This window comes from Hippoglossus hippoglossus, chromosome 10 (assembly GCF_009819705.1).
Source record: "Hippoglossus hippoglossus isolate fHipHip1 chromosome 10, fHipHip1.pri, whole genome shotgun sequence".
In the NCBI taxonomy this organism is placed as follows: domain Eukaryota; kingdom Metazoa; phylum Chordata; class Actinopteri; order Pleuronectiformes; family Pleuronectidae; genus Hippoglossus; species Hippoglossus hippoglossus.
In genome coordinates, this window is record NC_047160.1 from 886,369 (window position 1) to 911,365 (window position 24,997).

Here is a 24,997-nt window from a genome sequence, read left to right on the forward strand (position 1 = left end):
TTGTCAGGAGAATAAAACAACTGTTTATTTTTTTCCATATTTACCTGGGTGTTTCCAGGTGTTGCTGCCGCCATGAATTGTGGGACAGCATTTTTCTCTTTTCTTTCATAGATGAAGGTCTGGTGTTTCCCATGGTAAAGGAGGTTCAGTAAGTTAGGAAGCATTGAAGCTCTTTTCCTTATAATTAAGAGAACTCAAACCTATCATGGCTGCCACTTAAATGCTTCTGCATGGTCATGTATCTCATAGGAACCTAGCTAAGCAAAGTGGACTATTCAAAGGCACCCAAATACTTTCTTTCTGACACAAGTACTTGGTAGGTGTTGGCAAAAGGACCGAGGATACCCATGTCCTTTATCTGGTCTCCCGAATTGACTGGTACTTAGCGCCCCAAGAGCGTACAAAAACTTAAGTAAATGCAAATACAAATACATGCTCCAACAAGCATAGCGATGATAAATTATTAACATTGTGGTAGAATTAATATTATAAAACATCTCTGTGGCAAAGTTGCCTGCTATCATGGGTCTCCCAACATCAACCAGACGATAGCTACTCACCAACTTCATTGTTATATTAACAGAAATATTACCTCAAACATAAATTTCATAAATCAAGCCTAAATCTTCATAACCTCCACCTGGTGGCAGCTCAGCTCAGCTGTGTTTCAGACTGGGTCTCTCCTCTGCCAGTCTCTCCCCTCTTTGTGTGGTAGGTCTCTGTGCCACTTTTTTAACCTACAAAGAGAGATTAGCCTACTAGACTCAGCTTTGCTAATCACTCACCCAGGTGCAGCTCGAGATGCTCTGATGAGTCCACAATATATTTGGAAAGCAGTGAGAAATTTTTCAATTGACAATTTTGTTACATGTAAAATATAAGAATGTACCTTTAGTATTTGGCTACTGAGCTATTACTTTGTAAGATATCATTATGACTTTAATAAGCAAATACATATTTCCTACAGCAGTACAGCTTAGATTCTAACAGCTACAAATATAAAACAACATAAAATAGTGCCGTACTAAAATATGCTTTCAAAGAACACTATAATATATTAAAAAGACAAAATGTAAATTCACCAATACTACAGCAGACAGTGTTGTTTTTATAAATATTTTGAGAATCATACACTGGATTAGAGGGTTATGTAAATAAAGTGACTTTGTGTGTGAAATCTTATTATTACATATCTGTAAAGTTATAAAATAAAAGTCTTTACAATGTATTGTATGATTATGAATTTGATTTAATTAAATTAGTGTTCATAATAACAAGTTTGGCTACCAGTATGATCCTGTTGTGATATACTGACTACACTGGGCAACTCTCTCAGCCGTGTAAAAATGTGTGTTTGAACAGGTGAATGTGAAGAGTAAGAAGCACTTTGTGAGGTTATTAATAACAAATAAAAGACAGTCAATGCAAATGTAATATAAGCAATCTGTTCTTTATTGACAAGTAAATAGATTCACATTGTTCTCTTTCGTGAGCATAATATGGCTGATACGCTGATTGCTGCCCTGTTAGGACATTTCATATTTATTCTATATTTTCAGTGCAGTGTAATACATATATGATGCATCTATACATTTCTTATGCTTCTTAAGTGACTGTAGCTGCATCGGGCAAGTTAAAAGAAAATATATATTGTCCTCTTTATTCACATTTACATTTAGCATTCACCAATTATACATATTGGTATGGTTAACTATTCAACTGGTTAAACAAGATCACACACACCAGCTGCTTTGGTTTGCATGTCAACCAGCAAAGGTTGACATGCAAACCATGATCAAAGTTCACAAATAGAATGGCACTCAATGGGGCACATACCACTGCCACGGGCAAAAAGTCTATCATCACATCAAAATACACATACATAAATATCAGTTCCTTTTTTCCCATCAAGAGCCATTCATTATTTCCTGGGAAATTAGTGAAAATGTCAAAACAAATGCCCTATCTCACGATGTTAATGGTGATGTAACTGGTGAAAAATTCTGGAGACGCCCCGTTGTCCACAATTTAAAGAGTTCTCTCGTGTCCCATCCTTCCACAAAGCTCCCTTCAGTAGTTTCTGTGCAATCCTGACAAACTAACATGAAAACAACCCGACAAACAAACAAGTGGACAGGGGAAAAAACATCCTGACACAAGTCAAGGATATTAACATGAAGATGGTTAAGATGGTTAACAGGAAGATTGATTGAAGACAGAGAGTGAGATAAAAACTAGTACAGCAGACTTCAAATTCTCTAGTTGCTTTCCCATGAAGGCAGGAAATGACATTGACCTCAGACTTGAAACCTCTGAACTGTGTCTAGTAAACTACTTCTTTTCAATTTCTAGTGAATCAGTCTGCAGAGGCTGGAATGTATACTCACTGAATGACAGCCAGTACAAATCTAAATAAATACAGATCGGAATAACTACATATCTTTGATGTCACCATGCTCATGACAAATGTAGGGACAATCCGACTCCCTATACAGAAATTAATTTCTAAAGTTTTTGTTCATTAGAATTAGATACACATAAATATTTTCTAGCCAACTCCTAATTTGACCTGTTAAGGGCAATTTGTTCACCTGCACTGACACCATGAGCACAACAAAACTAACATTATTACATGACCAACCACTAGGGGAAGTGACAGGCCTACCTTGCATTTTTTGATGGTGGGAAAACAGACGATTGTCTCTCTTGTTGTGAGGATGCAAGTTTTACACAGCAGAGTATTAGGTCCACTGTTGGAACATGGGAGCTTGAGAGTGTTGCATTGGACAGTGTTGATAATAAATATCCTATACTTGTAAAAAAATATTTTCCTTAGATCTGTGTCAAAATGGACATACACAATCTGTTCTCTGGCATATGACTTCAGATTGTTATTACAGGATATACTGTTTAACTACATGACTGCGACAATAACAGAGGCATTAGAATAACACTGTACAGTAAAGATGATATGTTAAGTTGTGTATAAAGACTTTATATAAAGTGCCATACGCCTGTAAAAGACAGCTCTGTCAACTGGAATCACAGAATGAAGTTTGCCAGACACTGGTGTGTTCTAACATTTCTCATTGAGCTCAATGTATTCGCAAATGAGGGGGACCAAAAGGCATCAGAGGAGAGTTCTGCTACACTAACCAATGCACAACATCACCTGTTGCTTATATGCTTTACTGTCAGACTTGTAAATCATACTTAGAAATACATATCTTATTTTAAAATGTATTGTCTATATTATTTATAGATTCACAGCTTTGAGGATTGCAGAGTTTATTCTGTGGAAGGTTCATAACTCTGTAGTCTAAGAGATTTTTTCACATAGCCTATGGGACACCACATTATCATGCCTTGGTATGTGTTGTTTAAACAATCATCATTGTGGTTGTGCATATCATTAGTAGTAGTAAGTCAAAGGTTAAATTGTGTTTTTATGTCCATACATTTAGTTGATTTGAAATAACAACAAGCTGCCACTCATTCTTTGAATCTATTGACAAATCACCAACTAGGAATTAAACAAGGCAAGGTGAGTATATCAAAAAAAGATATTCTTTCATCATAAAACAACTCAAGAAATTTGCCATAAAATCCTGACATGACTGAAGGACAAGTTTACCTTCTTACTATAGCAGTATTTCACATAATTGCTGACCACTTTCAAAATTAATCCTGTATAATTTGAGATATAATGTTGTATTTTTCCAAGTAAGTCATGTTTATGAATAATATAGTTAAAGAATCCTGAAGCTTCCTTGAGTTGAGTTGATCCATGAAAGTAAGCATCAAGTCTGCATCAATGCTACATGTAAATTTACAGCAGTGCTTTCGAAACTAAATACACGTTTTCGGTAACAATCTTTGGCAATGGGAGATTGCCAGCCTTCCAGTCAGCTGGTCAGACCACCACTTTGGTCCAGTCTAGAATATCACTTAAAAAACTACAACGAGCTCTTTCTATTAGATGTATTTGAGCAATATTCTCTACAGGTATCCAGGGCCCCCAGACTTGGACTACTGTTGTTGACCTGATAATGGTGCCAGGTGAAATGTCAAACACTGATAAACTTCATCATGAAGACTACATACGTGTCAGAACCAAATGTTATGGCAGTTGTTGAGGTATAATAATCATTCATGTAAACCTCATGGAGACTCCAGAGGATAGCACAAGTAAGAACCAAGGTTGTTGGAATGAATAATGTGGGAATCTCTCAACATCATAACGATTCATCACCCGGGACTGTTGATACAACTGAATGGCTATCTATCCAACAGTTATTGAGATATTTTACTAACATTAACCTCGTGGTGGTGTTAGAGGAACAATCGGCGAATAACAATAGTCCAAGGATTGATAGTTGAGATATATTAGCCTAGACCAAAGCCAACTGACATTTCTATCCTTAGAGCCATGTGACTAGTATTGCTCGAAAAGGCAAAAACACAAAAGCATGTTATATAAAAGGTTAGCTGTGTTGTAAAGTGTATGTCATTTGTCAAAATCTGGGACTTTCCACAACTGACCCTAACCTGCCAGTCCTTAGTGCAATATATTCACAGCTGTGGTTAAATGAGCAAAGGTGTGTTCATTATGTATTTTATCATCAAAACTCAGCTGAGTGGTGCCATACTTCATATAATAATCCAAGACTACTTGGATTATCACATGGCTTCAACTTTCACCATCTTGAGAATTCACCTCTTAGTCCTATGTCAACTGAGTGTCTACCGTCTTCTCCACCTCCTCCCTCGCTCTCTCTGCTTCCTGCAACTGCATCACCTTGCAGTCTTTTATATCTTCCATCTCCACCATGTCTTCTTTTTCTTGGTTCAACATCGGCTTAGTCTCTCCTCTTTGACTCTCAGTTTGCCCCTTACCTGAAACAGAAAACGTTTCCCCCTGACCAACTGCTGGACTAAATTCAACTTTCTCAAATTCCGCCCCAACTTTACATGTTTCTCTTTTCTGGTCTTTTGTTAATGAAGTGGACTCTTCATCCTCCATCATAGTGACAACAGAAAACTCTCTCTTGCTGTCAGGGCTGGCTTTGATGATGGTCCTACTACTTATTCTGCTCCCTCCTGATGCGGCTGTGGACAGTGGGCTGGAGGGAGACGGTTGCAAACTGCTCAGTCTGTCTTTATGAACCGGATCAGAGGGAAAGGAAAGGGCAAGGCCTTTAACACCTCCCTCCACTGGGGAACGTTCAGCTGTTTTGAGAATCCCAACCATCTTTTTTTCTGTCTTCTCTTCTGTATTTGGGATTCTGGCTTGCTCTTCTTCCTTTATAGGTAGTGGGTTTGAAACCATATCGCCTGTGGTCATAGATTTTACAGACATGACACTTTCTGACTGCAGAGGAGTTGAACTTCTGAAACCTGGGTTTTGGTCAGCTGGAGAAGAGGAGAGAGTTGTGATGTTGTGTTGTTGTGATGATACTGGAAAGGTGGTAAGTTTGGGGCTACTACTAAGAGCAGGAGAGGGAGTTTGGGCTTCTAATGAACTGGCGATATTAGATTGGCTGGACATCGCTTGACCTGATGGAAGTTTGGGACTTGGAGTGAGGGCAGGTGATCGAGCTGTTTTTGTAGTCTCTGGTGGTTTATTTCTTGAGCTTAGTGCAGGGCTAGACATGACAGTCTGAGGTGATGTAGGAGTTTTTAACAAAGAGGTTGAAGATGGGAACTTGATTGGGAATGAAGACTGAGGTGATGAGCCTAAACTTATAAAAGCTAGGCTAGCACCAAAGCCGTGTTCCAGATCTGGGCTGGAGCTTGGGTCAGGGGGAGTCTGGATGACTGGAAAAACTGTGCTCAAACAGGATTCACTCTGACCAGCAGGAATGACAGGAGTGAAACCTGGAATAAATCCTGCCATGGGGATAGTTGGTGTAGAGGTCTGAAGAGGCCCAGGATCATAATCCTGTTCATTTTTCATAATTTTGTCTCCAGCATGTCCCTGTTTCTCTGTTGCAGTATATGTATGTCCGGGCATAGTGGGAGATGAAATGAGAAATGAGCTGAGGGCGGAATTTGCCATACTCCCAACTGAAGGTTTAATTATGAGGTTCATACGAGGTTCAGGAGCAGAGCTAAAGTCATGGGGCTGTTTCTTACTTGGAAAAGAGGGAGAATTAACAGAACCTGATGTTTCAACCTCCCTTTGCAGTGGAGCAGGCATTTCATTCTGTGAGGGCTCAGTTCCAGGTGTAGAACCACATTTAGTACCACATTCAGAAGCAATCTCAATGTTCTGTGCTTGTACCAGCTCCTCCAATACGACAGGCTGCTTCTGAATGGCAAATTTAACGCCTCCGGCCTCCCGACCTGTCCCTTCCACCTCTTTAATGCCAACAGTTTCACTGCCCCGCCTCAGCCCAAATATGGTCACACTCTTCCTTCGCTTCCCCACATTTGGGACAACCCCATTGGCCCCCTCTGAGGAGGTCCCGACATCCTTGAACATGCTCCTCAGGTTGTACCCGCCCTCCTTCTGCTCCTCACTATCCTGGGATTGGTCCAGCTGGTCCCCTGAACTGACCAATGGATTGGGACCTCCATGGAGCTTCTTATCAGTGTGCGTCACCCGAAATCTGAAGGGACAACGATATAAGGATGAAACCTATGTCCTTTTTTTTCTAATTAGTTTTACATTGTTCATACATCATCTTTATGCATTTTATTTTGTGACATTGTTTCTCCAATGAAACCGGCAAAAATGGTTTAAACATAATCTGTTACCTGCCAACAGAGAATACGGTCTGTTCTCCAGGCCGTTGTCTGTATCGGGGGGTTCTGCTTTGTCTGCGGCCCTTTTTAGATTGAACCTGAGCACAGAGGTGGCAGGAGTTGTGGTCGGTGCCTGAGTGGACTGTGTGGTGATGGGGAGGAACACCACCAATTGACTCCTTACGCAACCTGGACAGTATAATTATAATGAATATTATTCTTATTGAGGGGTGTATAGTCAAAAACTGGAATTATCCTTTTCTGGGCAGTCTGAAAGTCCTTCAGACAAGTTCACATTCGTGTTTTTTATACTAAGCACTGTCATGTTTTGCAAACCAAATCCCCAAAAATGTAGAAGAAATCGTTGTCAGAAGCAGAGTTCTAGTTTAAGAATCTGAGTGTGTTGGTTGTGTGAAGAACTGATCCACTGAAAACATAATTCTCAGCGGCTCACAGGATAGAATTATGCAGTATTGTGAAAAACAGATGAATCCCTGTGACTGAAATAAAAAAATTATTCAGATTTTAGCAGGTTTGTTTTTTGCAGGCTTGTTACCATCTGTAGAAAAGTGGTCATTGAAAATGTGCATTGACAGTCACTGGTCCAGTGGGGGAGGTTTCAGGACCCAGCCAAACTTTCTTCGATCCTCAGTGGTTTCAAAAAGAGTATTTTCCGGCAACCCAAAAGGAACTATACATAATTCATAGCATTCAGACTGAAGGCATTCAATTGATGTGTATATTACCACAGTGCTGTAATTTGATTAAAGTCTGAACATTAATCTAATGTATAAGTGACATTTTTCTAAAAAATGTCACTTATACATCATATTTGAAAATGTGTTTGACAAGTGTGATAAACTTTGTAAAATAAAACGAAATCATATTTTAGATTTTAATTTTAAAGAATCAACAATTTATGAATTCAAGATTAAAAGATCTTATTCACTAATAATAACACAATAAAACACTAATCCACAGTTTAGCCTTGTCAGCTGAATGAATTTACCTGGGGTCATGGCGCACACAGACATTGTGGTTTCCCAACATCTCATTGAAAGCTTCCATGTTTGCTAGAGACAAGAAGAACCCATATTAGAGCAGGAATTTAAAAAAGTGCTAGGTGGATTTATTCATAAACAGTGGAAGATTTAGAAATGGGCCAAATGGGCTGCCACCCAGGGCAGCATCTTGCAGGCAGTGGCACGGGAAGCATACACCTACTGATCTCTGATCTCTCATTCTCAATCAAAACAAAAGTAGGAGATGGGAGGGGAGCAGAGGTATGTAACCTCTAATTTATCCACACATCAACATCATAACTCTGCTAGGTTCTCCATGCCCGTGGCATGTCCGTCTGAATTTAAACGACTGTGGGTTTTTTTGCCTTTACCTGACTCCGCTCTCTGTTTCCACCTTGCTCAGCCAGATCACTATACCACACCACTAAACTGGAAACTGTGAATTATTCAACTGTCAACACATTTAATATTCCTGTTACTATCTTTGTATTAAAACTTTAAACACCACTTTCACACTCTCTGCTCCTGTGTTCTGAATTTGAATTAAATCTTAACACTAAGCAGCAAACAGCAACACAGAACAAAGTGAAGCAGGACAAAACCAGAAGATAAGACTAGATTAACTTTAAATTGGTATAATTAAACAGCATTAAACCCAAGAAACACTTCAGTAATTTTGTATTAATCACCTTCATTTTCAATGATGCACTTGAGGATTTGCTCCACTGTATCCTGGTTCTCTTCATCCTCCTCTGAAATACAGCAAAACAAGGAATGAAATTACACTGATTAGTGTATATTTGTGTCATTGAAAGTGTTGATTGTGAACCATCAGAAATGTGATTTTAGCTTTATTTTGTAGTTTCAATTATTGTCCAAAGCTTTGTGGTTTGACTAGATTAAAAAAATACTACAATCTGCCACAACCTTAAAACCAGTTTCTTGTTGTAATGTTGTGGGTGTTCACTGCAAACCCATAAATTATGCAATCCCTCTCACCAAATGACACATCCATACAGTCTGTCAACTATTAAATTAAACATTACCTAATTAAAACAAAGGTAAGGTAAGTGCCCCAAAATAATGGATATGAATCAGAATGTGGTGTTGCCTTCCCTCGTACTCTGGATGCATATGTGTGCATTGCACGTATCGAATTGAGAGCCTAAATAACTTTGTGTAGGTGCTTATAGTACAGACTTTGAAGAAGTGCATATGGATTTTTTTATGCAGTGCTAGAAGGAAAGAAAAAGAGAAGAAAATAAAAACTGAAATAAATCATGTATTTTTTTCTTAGTTAAGATAACATTCAGACCACTGTCACCTCACGGCAAAGAGAGTCTGCATTCAAGTATGCCAGATGAGCAGGGCCTTTCTGTGAAGAGTTGTGTGCATGTGAGTTTGACATAGTCCATGATTATAATCATCGTAACTCATCATCCATGTGTTGCAGATGCAGGGAAGCATGGATCTTTCAAATTAGTACATTTTTCTCTTGGTTTTGTGTTTCTAAATCGTTGAACATGAGTGAGTTATACCGCTCCCCTTGCACATATTTCTTCTACACTGTATGGTGGGTCTCACGCATCCATGAAGACATTAGGAAGAAGGCCCCCTGGGACGAACTGCTAATAGAAAGCCTCAGGCTGCAGTGAGGATGATGAGCAGGAAGAGAAACTATTGTGGAAGACCAAGCCCCAACATAGGATACATCATCGTAGAGGAAGTGGCTGACTTCAAGAAATCATAATGGGACATATGCCTGAAAGGCGTTGAGAATAACCAACCAGACATAGTGGTGGTTCACAAGGAGCAGTAGTGATAGATATGGCAATTCCGGCTGACAGTTACATCAACAACTCCATGTCTGCTTTTTACATATGTGTCTTCAGTGGACTATAACTGAAGATACATATGCCTTCAATTGAAAACGTTACCTAATAGATAAGCTTTTCAGCACCTACTGGCAATGTGGACATTTTGATGTAGGTGAAACTTGAAACACCAGAAATAGGTCAAAACAGCAGTGAAATGGCTCAAATTCTAAAATCACTGGATCCTACATTTCCCAAGAAAACCTGCAACAAGAAAACCTTGTATAAAGGTGGGTTGTATATTGACAGGTAAACTGAAATTGTGTCTGTTCATTCTTTTTGTCATGCAGACATAAAGTGGGCATCTTGGTCACAGCTATTTCACAGCCAATTATGAAATCCTACCATAGCGTGGAGTGTCTCTCCTGCGGGCTACTGAGAAATTTGTCAGGATTATGTTAACTCACAATAATACTGGTATTTAAGCTGTGCATGTTGCTGTAAAGAGCATACATTTTTCAGCAATAGAGCCAAGAGCCAACAGAAAAAAGATACATTTGCTGATGGACTAGTAGAGGTTTCTGCATAATCATTTCTTAAGTGAAGTGGCTGATCGTAAAAATGTCCAACACTCCGCCTGTTGACCGATAGTATCACTCAATCACTGCAAAAAATTCAAAAGAAAAGGTAAATTGCCACACTTCCAGTTTGTAAAGACTTTCTGCTCTGCTCAGAATTCTTCAAGCTCAAATTGAGACAACCCTGGTGACCCTGGTTCTTCTTCTTTTAAGTCACAGAAGACACAAGACTACTGTTTCCACAGACTGAATGGTACTCTCTGAAACTAATGATCTGAAACTAAAAAAACTAATAAACCCGCTTGGTCTGCTGCCACGGCAATGACCTCAGATGAAGATGAAACTGCTAGTTTCAGTAATTGTGAGTTTCTTTCCTATTACAATTTTCTCAACCCACCATCTGTATTTCCTCCAACTTTCTCATCCTCATCTTCATCGTCCATGTCTCCAGTTCGGCAGCGGTAGCCTTTCTTCTTCAGCAGGTGGCAGATGAGGAAACCCAGCAGTCCAGTGAGGAAGAAGAGGAACACCACCACAAATATCATGTAGGGAGGGGGATTCTCCCCCACACTTGAGGCTTCAGAGTCAGTCATAATCTGGATCTAATCTGAGATTAAGAGAGAATCAATTTTTATAATTATTGATGACATGACACATGTTTTTTAATTCTTTAACCATTTCAGAAAGAAAATGTCGATGAAACAAAATTGTCGTAAATCACCCTCCATCCCAAACCACCCAATCTATTTATTTAGGAGCTACAATTTAACACTGGGATATGAGAGTGATAAAGAAAAGGTTATGTGACTGTCTCATATATATCTGTTAAATTAACTTTGTTATTTGGTTCCAATTGAAAAAAGTTGAAAATTGCATTGTGCCGCAATAAATACAAGCCTGGTAAATTCACACCAACCCTTACCCTGAAATAAGGAAAATGCAATCTGTGTTATATTGTTAATACCCAGATGAAAGCGACAAAGCCATAATTTGTCTTTACAGTCAAACCTTCATTCAACTATAGTTAATAAGTGGGAGTGTGTAAAAAAGAAACGGAATGTGATGGAGAATTTTACAAGAATGATGTAGAAAATGAAAGGCATTTTACTTGGAGTTGCCGTGATATCTCCCACCCCCACCTTAATCAAAAGACACAGAAATATACTATGTATAGTATATACACTACAGTGTGAGGAGAAACATGTACAGGCTTTGTTTTTGGTTCAAATCATCTCCAGTTGTTCCTCTGTTGTAGACTGGTCAACATCAAGAATCAGCCTGTGAAGCAGGGAGGAAAACAGATTATTAAACTATCCCCTATATATCAATCTAAATGAATACATTTCTCACCTATCACTTCTCTTTAGGAAATGTTGCATCTTTATTCTACCTCAGCGTTCTGTATAAAAGGTACCAACACGGAATGGAATGGATGGTGAGGCATTGTTCCATCTTGATGCTGTCGTGGCTCTTTGGTTATATTGTGTCTTTATGTTTCACATCTTTGCCTCGTATGTAGTCATAGTTTGTATTTTTGAAATTGTTTTGTGTCTCTTTGTTAGGTGCTGTACAGGGACAGAAAAAAACAGAATCTATTCAAAATCTGAAAGCTCAGTTTAAAAAAAACAATTTAAGTAAAATAAAAGATTAAAAAGAGTAGAATAAAAAGATGAAAGAAGGTGAAAGAAATAAGAATGATAAATCTATAGGAAAATAAAATAGATAGAACTGGGTAAAATAATAAAATATAAATGAAATAAAATACAATAATGTTATGACCTTGTAAAATAGCAAGTGGTGTCACTATGTGCATCTTTCATAGTCATTTTGTGTTTTGGTTCTTTTTGTGTATGTGGTTGTTTTATAGCTCCAATAGCTGATTTCAGAATACTGCTATCAGTCTATAAAGCATTGAACAATTTAGCACCAAAATAAATTTATTATAACATAACAGAGTGACATATCACAAGTAATTTTGCATGGTAATTTTCCTACAAATACAAAATACATGAAGCTTTACAACTTATTTCAAGTCTGTTACCTGTCAAGTAGATAATCCTTACCATTTTCTAGTCTGTCAGCAGTGGATCCATCCATCCATCGTAGTCAGTCTAAAGGGTGCCAACAGAAACATAGAAAAAGCTGTTGCGATTTAGTTGATAAACCATGTAAAATGTGTTTGTTGGATAAGAAGCTTAACTTAGCAGACAGTTCCCCATTAGCCCCACCTTATCTCCAGAGAAAGAAGCAGGCATACAGACAGCTTGAGAAGGAAAAGGGCAGATATTACACAAGGGAACCTCATCCTTGTTGGTTTAATAATGAAACCCACAAGTGAACCTGAAAACATTTGAAATACACCAGTCCTAATCAGCAATAGACTAACTTCTATCTAAACAAGCATGTGTGTACACGCAGCGTAGATTGTGAACATGTAACAGTTTATCAGTGTTGCCCTCCCACTGGCTTATCAGCATACAGCAACACCCCTCTCTCACACACACACACACACACACACACACACACACACACAGATAGTAGCTACATCATTGGTACTTACTACTAAACTCTGAACTCTGAACTGAACATTTTATTTTTACTTGACCATTCGCCTTGTGAGTTCCAGTAAATCATTTATGATCATTTATAGTGGTAATCAATCAGCAAGTGGAATAATGATGACCTATAAATAATAGCAAATGATCAGCTCCATTCATTAATATAAGGATGTGTTTCTATCTTGCAATATGTTATGCCTCATGAACTATTTTATTTATTTCTCACTTGTTAAATTCATGTTAATGTGAAGAATATTATTCTGCCACGATTTATTACATTATTGTACTATTTCACTCTGTCTTTTCTTTTTGAATGTCTAATTATTGTCTGTATAAATATAATAAATATTTTAGTTTTCCCAGAAAAATAGATGAAAAATATGATAACATAGCGGTCTGTGGGCCTTAGCGACACTCACTATTATTACTACTACTACTATTACTACTACTACTACTCAAGAAACCCACCCTCAACCCGTCTGAGTTTAACAACTACAGACCTGTCTCTCTTCTTCCCTTTTTCTTTCCCCTTTCCAAAGCACTCTAGCGTGCTATCTTTAATCAACTCTCCTCCTATCTTCATCAGAACAACATTCTTCATCCTCACCAGTCTGGTTTCAAGGCAGGCCACTCAACTGAGACAGCCTCTCTCTCCTCTGTGGTCATCCTTCTTGACCTTTCTGCTGCGTTTGACACAGTGAACCACCAGATCCTTATTTCCTCCCTTCAGGACCTGGGTGTCTCAGGCTCTGCTCTCTCCCTCTCTCCCTGCTCTCATCCTACCTCAAAGACCGTACCTACCGGGTAACTTGGAGAGGATCTGTGTCAGAACTTTTTCCTCTCACTACTGGGGTCCCACAAGGTTCCATCCTGGGTCCTCACCTCTTCTCTCTGTACACCAACTCTCTTGGCTCTGTCATTCACTCACATGGCTTTCCTACCACAGTTACAAAGATGACACCCAACTAATTCTCTCTTTTACCCAATCTGAAACAGGAACACAAGTAGCAGGACGAATCTCTGCCTGTCTGACTGACATATCTCAGTGGATGTCCGCACACCACCTGAAAATCAACCATGACAAGAACAACCTACTTTACTTCTAGGGAAAGGCTCTCCCAACCATGACCTTACTATCACCATAGACAACTCCGTGGTAGCCCCCACCCAGGGTTCATATTAAATCCCGCTAAATGGAATAACAGTGCCACCTATTGTTGTGAATATGTACATGCAAGTAGTAAGCCAGAGGGGCAAGGGATTGTGGGTATTCCTCAAAGATATCGAGGAACGCCATGAGGTAGTGTGTGCGTGTGTTGAAGTCCGTAAGCATATATATTGTTAACTACATGAAATGCAGATATTAGTTATGAATTTATTTAGTGTGATTTTACATGTCTGGGATACATTTCGCCATGTTTTTTATTCAGTTACTGATAATCGTATATGTTTTATTGTCCGTAAAGATTCTCCTGTGTAACCTAGCTCACTGCTTTTCAAAGTGGGGGTCCCGACCCCCAGGGGGGTCACCAGGGGGTCGCAGAAACTAAGGGAAAAGGGGGGAAAATGTGACAATAAAAATAAAATAAATTAATTATTAAATTAAATGTTTTTTATTAATCACTGCATATCGAAATATATGTGTCCTTGGATGCCAATCTTCTTTTCCTTCTAATGCCAATCTTTTAATTAAAAAAAAACACACACCGCTCAAGCCAATCAGAATCGAGCAGCCGCTGCATCAGAAAGTTGCTGTGTGCCTGAGAAATAGCTAGCTACCTCCTGCTAAAGGCAAAAATGGAGACATTTTTAAAAAGAAAAAGATCCGACAACCAGACTGAAGATGACTCAGCTGCAAAACTGCCACAACCACGGAATACCACCTTGGCATCTAAAACTCGGAGGTATGAAATCTTTTCTTGCATTTTCCACCACATACCTCTGTGAGTCTGGCTTTTCTACATTGAAGGTATTGAAAACAAAGCACAGAGCATGTCTGCAAGTGGAGAATGACATTCGTCTGGCACTGACAGCCAGAAAACCTAGGATAGATAAACTGTGTAGGAGCCACCAAGCCCACCCCTCCCACTAGTGAGGGACCAGGTATACACAGACAAACATACTTAAATGACAAGCACTGTTTATAACGGAACAGAGACACTGAATGTAATGAATAAATAACTAAATTGAAAAACTAGAATATATATGTTTATATATATGTTTACGGTTAATATTACTGTACAGAAATGACAAGGAATGTTTGTAACAGATATAAGACAGATTATTAGTTATTAATAAAAAGAAGGGAAATATATTAAGAAGCTTTATGTTTGGTTTTGGGATATTTGCCATCATATTGCACACGTAATTTTAAAAAAGTTTGCAACTAGGGGGTCCCCACCAGAGGCTTATGCTATATGGGGGTCCTTGGCATGGAAAAGTTTGGGAACCCCTGACCTAGCTAACATTATATATGCCGTCTTAACAGTGAGCACGCGACTACCTTGGGTTGATGAAACAAAAAAATATGATAATAGCATGTTATGTGAGGTCTGAAAATTATTTATTTATTTTACAGACCTCACATAACATGCTATTATTTATATTTTAAAGGCAAACAGTAATTTCTATATTGTTTTAAGAGAGAGAGACTTCTGTTTTGTATTTTTTTTTTTTTTTTTAACATGAGCCAAATTCCACTATATGACCACTAAATCACAATGTGAATTTATAGTTTAGTTTTATATTATTATTTCAAAAAAAGATAACGACGAACACCATGAGTGAGCACGCAACTACCTTGTGTTGATGACCCTTCAGCTCTTGTGTTTTATATGAAATATGCAGAGTCAACATCTGTTGCCAACAACATTGACCAGCCTCATGGGAATCATTGTGGGAGAAGACAGATCACAGAGGTCACACAGGCATTTAAAAAAGTCTGCAGAGCACCGCCTGGTATAGCTTGTTGTTACTGCACCGCAACAGTTGATATATGTGCAACCTCAGTGGGCCCTCATCCCCTTTTAATACATCATATAACCCTTGTGTTGTCCCTGCTTCCCCCGGCTGTTGGCCACCTCACATAGCCCACCCCATATTACGCACACGTAGCGCAATAGACAAGTGAGCAGCCCTTGCAGATGTATTTGTTACACCCGCGGCACATGGTGTGAGTTTTACAGTCCTTTTTCCTGGGGCATATCTGACACCTCTTCCTCTTACTCGCCCCGAGCGGGGCTGCTGCTAGGGCTATGGAGGAGGCCGGACACTCGGGTCGAGCGTCGTAGTCAACAGCTCTCTGTGCGGCGGCGGCGGCGGCGGCGGCGGCGGCTTTTACAGCCTTCACAACCGCGGCGGACGCGTCCGTGCGGGGGATGCGCTCCCTTCGTGCGATGAACAGAGTCACGAGAGCCTTTCCCAGCTGCTCTAGGAACACCCTCCGCTTGTTCCGCTTGCCCGGCATCCAGTCTGGGTTGATTTCTCTCCATATCACGAAGGCGTTGTAGGCAGAGACATCGAGAATGTTGTGAAAGACGACCAGGGGCCAGCGCGCGGTCATCCTCCTGCAGCTGTACGTTCCGATCACCTTGTCTAGGTTGTCCACGCCACCTTTGTTGCGGTTGTAGTCCAGGACGATGACCGGTTTCCCGTCCTCGCGGTCGCTGATGTCGGCCTCAGGGTGCCGTGTGCTTAGGAGCACCACATTCCTGTTTTTCTTTGGGATGTAGGACACAAGAGTGGCAGTGGGCGTGAATGCGAACTTGGATGAGAACACCTCTCTTCCCTTGACCGCGAGCAGCCCGGTCGGGAGCTCGGGCTTGTTCTTCCGAACAGTGCCGACCACGGTGAGCTTCCTCTCCAGGAGCTGCCGCGTGAGTTCGTAGGAGGTGAAGTAATTGTCGCACGTGACGTTACGACCGTGCAGTCCCTCCGTTACATCGAGCACTACCCGCAACCCCTGGTTCCGTTCTGGGCGTCCGCCGCTCGGCTTTCCGGTGTACACTTGCATCTTCCAAGCGTAGCTTGATTTCGCATCGCAGGCCACCCACGACTTGATCCCGTATTTCGGCGGCTTGCTGGGCATGTACTGACGGAATGGACACCGGCCTAGGGAGAAAAACAGGAGGAGAAGAGATGAGAGGAGATGAGATGAGGACGAGGACTAGCAGCCGCTATCTACATAACATAACATAACATAACTAACATAACATAACATAACATAACATAACATAACATAACATAACATAACTAACATAACATAACATAACATAACATAACATAATAATATAAAAAAAAAAAAAGACTAACCTCTGAACGGAACCAGTTGCTCGTCCACGGTCACTTCGGGCCCCGGGTTGTAGAGGTGCGGTAGCCGCGACACCCACGCGTCCCAGACCTCTCGCACGGCCGCCAATTTGTCCGTGGCTCGTCTCGTGCGTCTCGTCTCGCGGTCGTCGAAGCGCAGCAGTCTGGAGTACGTGTGGAAGAGTTTTAGGGGCATCGTGGCACGGAATATCGCTCTCGACGTCCCACAGGCTGGCGGCGGCCTCGCCCCGGGACCTGTACATGCCCGCTAAGATCAGCAGCCCTACGTAGGCGCGCAGGTCGATCTCCATCCCTTTCCATTCGTCACCGTATTTTCGACGACCCTCCCGATTCGTCATCTCCAGGATGATGTTCTCTACCGTCGGTGTGATGAACAGGTGGAACGTCGAGGCTAGGTCACCGGTGCGGGACGTCGCGTGGATCGTGGGGCCCCGGGGGACCCCACTTTGAGCCGCAGCAGAGGAGGAGGAAGAGGAGGAGGAGGAGGAGCAGTGGCCCTCCTCTCGGCCATACACCCTCGAGGACCATGTTATTTCCCCGTTTCTTGAGGGGAAGGTCTCTCTTTCCACGAGTCCGGTGGTGGTGGTGTCGCCGTGGTCTTGTCCTCCTTCTTCTTCTTCTTCCAAGGATGACGAATCTGCAGAAGCATCACCCACTGGGTCGTAGTCTTCGTCACCGTCGTCGTCTTCGTAGTCACCGTCGTCGTCTTCGTCTTCTTCGCTATCGCCGTCGTCTCCGTCTCCGTCTCCGTCCTCTCTGTCTTCTTCTCGGTCTGCTTTTCTGTCTGCTTCTCGGTCTGCTTCTCCATCTCCTTGTCCGTCCGCTTCTCGGTCTGGCTCTTTCACGTCCTCTTCAGGTTCAGAGGATGGTTGCTGGGAGAATAGCTGTTGGAGAACCTGTTCTCTGGTGAAACGCTCCTGACGCGACATCGTGCCATGGTCCGTGAGAGAGTGGCACACTGAGACTTATATGTGGGTCTAATGTACCCCCCCCTGATTTCAATTGGAATCAGGTGTGGGTCTAAATGACCCCACAGAGCACCACAGCGCCCTCTCTGGGGGTCTAAATGACCCCTCCCATGACAATCGAGAATGACAATCCATTGGTCTCAATTACCCCAGGAGAATTGGATAATGACAATCCTTGGGTCACCCTAACCCTGACCCTGACCGGCCAGGGCTTGCGTATGATCACACGCACGCACTCACGCACGCATGCACACACACACACACACACACAGACACACACACACTCTGGGTCAATTCGACCCAGGAACAACACAAGGGTTAAAAATGAAAAATTGATGCTTGAAGGATATATTAAACTATTAAAAACTATTTGAAAATAAAAGATGTGGGCAATGAAGAGAGGCCAAGGTAGGTCCTGGTGATGTTTCTTATGTGTAAAAAAGAAGCACTGAAAAGAACTCTGATCTGATAGGCAAGGTTATTGAGGATCGACTGGATAAATTCATCCCAAAAAAAAAATTATATCAAGAAAATATATCCCAAACCCTCACACCACCATCAGCAGCCAGGACTGTTGAACTGAATCATGCTCTTTACTCCAGATTGTGACTGTACCATTTGCAGCATCAAAAGAAATCCAGATTCATCAGACAAGGCTATGTTTTTCAGTCTTCAACTGTCCAGTGTGGGTGAGTCAGTGTCAACTGCAGCCACATATTTCTGTTCTTGGCTAATATATGTGGAAACTGACATGGTCTGTGCTGTTGTAGACCATCTTTGATATGTTCATTCTGATGCTTCATCACAGCAGTAGAGATTGGTTTTTTGAATTACCGTACCTTTCTCTTGTAACCTCTTTCATCAACAAGGTGTTTCCATTGAAAGAACTGGTGCTCACTGGATGTCAAAATTCTGAGTAAGAAATCTGAAAATACAATGACACCCATAGTCAAAATCACTGAGATCAAAGGTTCCATCTTACTGATGATGAACATTACCTGAAGCTCCTGACCTCTATTCCCATGATGCATTACACTGCTGCCACATAATTAGATAGTTGGGCGACTATGGCTCAGGAGTAGAGAGGGTTGCTAACTAAACAGAAGGTTGTTGGTTAAATCCCCAGCTCTGCATTATGAAGTGTCCTTGGGCAAAATACTGAAAATACCCCCTGATGGCTGTGCCAACACTCTACGAATGGTTGTGTGATAGAAAAAGCATTGCATATATAGTGCTATCTTATAGTGCTTTTCTACATTCAAACTAGAGAGATAAACATAATGAAAACAAACATTAGCCAGAGCACTGTAATAAAAGCCAAAAGGTGAGCATTAGGTGGAAGATTGTATTTACATATTCAGACCTCAAAGTAAAATAAACAGGCCAGGCTCCACCCTCAGAATAGCCTACAGTTTGTCTCTCTTCATTTTTATTCAGACATAACAGCATGTGGACATGCTGTAGGGCAGTGGTCACCAACCTTTTTAAACTCAAGATCCTCGGGGAAAGGTCGGCCTTGGCGTTGGTGAAAGGCAAGATCTACCCATTGAAGCACTGAGAGAAAAAGATGGCCATATTGAACTTCCAACTTGCAGACTTTTATTTGGGCAAATTGTATTTGAATTACATGAAATGCTTATGACCAACTTTCAAATTGATGCAACAAAGAAAACAATGTAACTAGCATATCAAGCAGGTCTGTCTTGCTTTAAGAATTTTACACCACACTTTAAATTCGAGGTTTCCTTATTTTATTTCATTCCGACACCAAAAAAAGGCATGTGGCCCATTTTGTATAAGGAAATTATTTTGTTCATTGTAGACATGACAGAAAAAATCAACATACTTGCAGTGAGCAGATCTTATTAGGTGCCATTGTTAACTGTAAATGTTTATCCTCTGAAGCTTCATGCAAGTTACTACGTTTACAATTAGCATTTTAGAAAGTAGAACTGTAATGTGCACAACAAAATTACAACAAACAACAAAATTCTCAGTCGGTGCAATGAAACTAATTGCAATTCTATGTCCCATCTTATGCAGCATCACTTTTCACAATGCCACAATGCCATCAGAAGGTAAAACTGTTGCAATCATGTTACTCACTCAAGTTAATGTGATGGCTGTGACTGAATATTGTCTGTGAGTGCTTTGGAGTTTGGCTCATAGCCACAGATAGCCAGTCTGAGGCAGTCTGTGAGGTGTCTGTCAACCCTACAGTGTAGGGTTAGTCTGGTGACAGTCTGTTAACTGTGAGACCTACGTGCTCAGATGGTACTAATGTTCCAGGAATCCAGAGATAGTGCCCTCATAGAGTGGCCAGACTTTGTAACAGCCTCTAATGCTACTATTACCACAGGGACCACTTTGGACTTCACCTTTTATATCTGGTCCAGTTCTTCTTTCAGACCTTGCTACTTCTCTATCTTACCATGGTTATTCTTCCAGAAGGTAATTTATGTTTGGTTAGTGAGCAGCTGTTTGTCAGGTTGGAACTTGAAGCCCCATAGGATCCGTAGTTCTCAACCGCTGTCCGTGGTATGTCCCACAGGGACTAGGATACTTGTAATCCATTCTTGGCACGGATGTTCCTGTAAACTATCCCAGCCACTTGAACTGTTATCAGTCCAGAAAATTGGGTCAAGACAATTCAGGAGTCTACATTTCACATATGAAGAACACAGGAGATTGTCAGAGTCCGATGCTATTACAATGACATTTGTAATAAATGTAATGAACATTTCTGGAACATTAAGACTAGGGGTGGAGCCTGAGTAGAGCATGCAGGAGGCAAGGCATGACTTGTAAATTCCAACATTTCCGAAAAGCCCAATGTTTGAGAATTTTTGTGCTGTGAGTGTTAATTGATCAATTTCTATTGTTGGTTAACAGCTCATTGTGAACATCCCTAGAATCATACTCTGCATACAATGGATATCCACAGTTGACTGACCGATCAATCAAATGAGACCCTCCAATATAGAGTAAAGAAAATGTTTAAAGTCTAATCAAGCTTTAAAGGAACATTTAAACTAAATATGCCTTCGATATTTTTTGTTAGATTTGTTTCCAAAGTGGTGTACAAGATGTTTTCATTACAATCAATAGAATGGCACTTGCAAGTGCATACCTCCTTAACCTGAGCTGATCAAATAAAAATAAAAATAAACCAACAAACAGACATTGGTGAAAAAATAACCTCCTTGGCAGAGGAAATAAAACTACAGAAGATTTGGAGAGTATCTTTTCTTGCTACCCAATGAATGGAGGAACAAACATATCTGATACCTAAAGGAAGGATGTTGATGCATGCCTCCCATACACACAGTCTCTCTCTTTGTCCTTTACACACACTCAGAGAGCAGCAGAGAGATGACTCAGCATCATCATGACCTCAATGAATTTATTCGCTGTGACATTTTTGTGTTGAGTATTGCTCAGCAAGTTGTCTAAAAAAATAAAGATTGAGGGAGATAGAGTGAAGGACGTGTGAAGGGAAGGGATATGTTTAGGTATACCTGTCATTAACACAGAGAAGTCTTACATGTTATCTTGAACTTAAAGTCCCTACAAGGAGTTTTTAACTGGTTATGAAACAGTCTTACTTTAATATTGCTGCCTCTTTATGACCAACATCAGTAAATGAGACAATCAGGGAGAAAATTGGCTTTTTCTTGAAATATTCTCAATGTCTGTGTTAGGGTTGGATTAACCGTGAGGTCAGACGCAAACGATTTACTGCAGTCTTCTTCTTGTATAAGGGTTACGGTTAGAGGTTGGCATCCAGCTCATGGTGCATCACCGCCACCTACTGCACCGGTTCAGTTCATCGTTTGCAAAAAATATGAACGTGCTCAATGAACGGCAACACTGTACAGGGAGCCACTGCAGAAGGGCTGAAGAGCCAAAACCAGCTCCGGGGCGTCAGAAGGTTGCTTGGATGTTGCTTAACAACCGACACTCCCCGTGGCTCTGTGCACACTGGGCGTCCTGGAGAGCTGTGCAGGCGGGCTGGGTGCTTTCCCCCAGTCTTGGTGGTGCTGTGTCTTGGCAGTGCGTACTCTGGCTGGGCCAGTAGAGCTGTCAAGGGTCCCTGGGCCCCTGCCCCGGGGGTTTGTGAGCTCTACCTGGGGCTGGAGAGCTGTGCAGGCATCCTGAAGGATCCCCCCCATGGTTGGTGTTTTGTTTTGGTCGGGCTGTGCACACTCTGACTGGGCCAGTGAGCTATGCAGCCCCTCCTGGGTCCCTGCCCCGATTCTCTGCGCTCTGGCTGGGGCAGTGGAGCTGTGCATGGCGCCCTGGGTCCCTGCCTCGGAATGAAATGCAGACATGTGCTTCTGAAAAGCTTCATGTAACAGCTTAAAATGCCTGCTCAGTAGTGCAATATATACTATGTTCTGCAGAGTTTGTTATGTTTTGTACATTTTCTACTGTTTTGTGTGACTAATTGTTACGTTTTGTTTTTCTTATTTGTAGCAGCATTGTTGCAACATTGATAATTATTATTTGGTTTATTTTATTGAAGAAGGTTGATCTTTCAAATAAATATGTGTGTTTGTTGTTGCTTTGCCTGTTCTATAGTGTAATAAATACTGAATTTGCATAGTTTGTCAAATTGTGTGACATTTCTTCAGTTTGTGTGTGTGACTTATTGAACAGTTGCAACATTGATAATGAAAATATATTTCTTTGATTTCTTTGATTGAATAACATTGGACTGGCTAACGCACCCAGTACATCTCAATCTCACCCTGTTTCCAGATTCACCAGGCACATCCTGTCACCTACGTACTAGCAGATATGCACAATCAGGCTCCCTGCACACTGGACATTTAACTGCGCTTTGCACGGTGCACCATGGCGCACGATGACAGGGGCCTATGTTCAGTAATTACATACGCTTCCACCACAGTATGGCCTCAATCAGAGTAAGTGCATACAGTGTGTGTCAAGCTAAAGCCAATTATAGAGGCTATGTGATTAAATGAAACATTTCATCTCTCATCCAAGCGGTCCTCTTAAGTTCACTTCATCAGTTCTTGTTATTAAGGAACAGATTCATAACTCGTGGCCACGACTTATTACGTCTTTCCCACCCATTATTATGTTGTGGCCCCTTTTTATATGAAATACTATCAGTAAAGGAAAACAGGGTTGAGACATACGTCTTATATCATTGGTTTGTATTACCTTTTCACAATACTTGTACGTGTACAGTGTTGTTACTGGGTAAGATTGTAATGGAAGGGGGCCTTAGATATTTTTCTTTGTAGTTATAAACATTGAACTTTAACCTAGATATACTGCATTTTACTTTCTTAATATGTTTGATTTGCAATAAATCACAACTTAATCTGAGTGCTCTTTAGAGTCATTTTTGGATGTTTTGGCCACAAGTCTGACAAACAGCCTGGCACTCTCCATGTGGTCAAACAATATGGACATTAGGAAAAGGGGGTGACAGGACAACCCCAAGCATGTTTTGGCACTACAGTGACATAAGTCGTTTTACTTGTAGTCTATAATTCATACTAGCAAAAGCTTTGTGCATTTCTATTTATAGCATGCACTAGGCCTATAGCGTGCGATATATATTTGACTAACTTCCCATGGGACGTCTGGGAACTCTCTGGCTGTACTTCCCCCCACTACTCTCATCCACTTTGCAGAATAAGCACAAATTCTGACCATGGAAAATGCAGAATCCGTCACGTTATCTGAAGGTCATTAAGACTACGTCTCTTAGCATCACCAGCTCCACTCCTCTGACCTGCTGTGCGCCTTTAAGGACGAAGCACCGATGTCCCGTTCGACAACCCAGTGAATCACGCATACCACACCTCAATAGGAAATATTCAACTTATCGTGGTTTGATTTGTCGGAAGCTACACAGCTCTACAACGAACCCGAATACAACACATTCAACAGTATGGCTCTACTCTTTAATTCGGCTGGTACACAACTTATTCATCCTGTTAAAATGTTCATCTTACCGTTTGTTACCGCCCAAGTAGTACGCTGTTATTTAGTTATAGACAAATATCATTTAAAGTTTGAGTTGTATACAATTTTACTTACTCAGCCGAACTAACCACAGGACTCCATCTCCTCCGAAATACACTGGGTCCTATTTTAGTAAGTGTAGCCAACATATTTAATAATATAATAATTATAGTACCGTATCTCCATTCAGACCGAACCTGGAAACATGTGAGAGTTTTGAATGCAGTGTCGTTTTTGATTTCGCACACAGGCCTGTTTGTATCAGGTCTGTTCCACCCCCTAACGTGGCGGTGGAGATTCACTGCATCATCCTCCCCACCCAGGCAATAATGTCCCGACCACACCGTCATCTTCATAGCTGGGGGCGCATTCACCCACAAGGCAGCGTAGCCCGAAAACAATCTCATACTTCAACAGTCACTATATCCAGATAGCAAATCCACAATCAGCACACAACGGAATGATGTGTATAAGACACTCACCTTTAATAGCCCGTGGCAGGAAAACCTCCTGGTCCTCTCCGCTGTTCCTGCTGCTGGAATGCTCTTCCATGGCTGCAGCCCGGTCCGTGTCCTGACCGCAGCAGGGGATGCGGCTGTCTGTTGAAGGGGGCAGGATGACAGGAAGCTGTGGGCTCCCTGCTCCTGCAGCATCTTTGAATTTCAACTTCTTTATCCAGAGAGAGTACGATGAGTGTTGTATCTGTCACGATGCTGTAGTTATCTTTTATCATAAATGAGTATCCTTATAGATTCTATAAGTAATAATTTATAGTAACTGTATTCTATAATATAGATTATTACTTGTAACTTGTAATTATTACTTGTAATTTGCAGTTATCCAGCTAAATCTATTTTAAAAATTCAAAGTTTTTAAAAACTTTGCATCATTTCACCTGCTTTAGAATCTGCAATTTCTCTTAAAATGAAGGGTCGGTTATCTTCAACTGTCTTCAGATGTCTTTAATGTGTTTCCTTA

At 41.0% G+C, this 24,997-nt stretch overlaps 1 protein-coding gene across 5 annotated transcripts; it reads right to left on the bottom strand.

Annotated features, from left to right (window-relative positions):
* Nucleotides 1–4,354: 4,354 nt before the first annotated feature.
* On the bottom strand, nt 4,355–24,712 carry rell2 (RELT like 2). 5 transcript variants are annotated; one of them, XM_034598755.1, is made up of 9 exons: nt 24,502–24,712; nt 12,225–12,272; nt 11,369–11,439; nt 10,559–10,768; nt 8,459–8,521; nt 7,757–7,820; nt 6,760–6,936; nt 4,966–6,611; nt 4,355–4,842 (listed from the first exon to the last, which is right to left on the bottom strand). In XM_034598755.1, exons 4-9 carry the CDS (start codon nt 10,752–10,754, stop codon nt 4,727–4,729), a joined length of 2,262 nt encoding a protein of 753 aa, XP_034454646.1. In that variant the 5' UTR covers nt 10,755–10,768; nt 11,369–11,439; nt 12,225–12,272; nt 24,502–24,712; the 3' UTR covers nt 4,355–4,726. The 5 variants fall into 5 exon arrangements, with proteins under 5 accessions (XP_034454646.1, XP_034454648.1, XP_034454649.1 ...); XM_034598757.1 differs by having other exon boundaries at nt 11,348–11,439; XM_034598758.1 differs by lacking the exon at nt 24,502–24,712 and adding an exon at nt 12,390–12,584.
* Nucleotides 24,713–24,997: the final 285 nt, after the last annotated feature.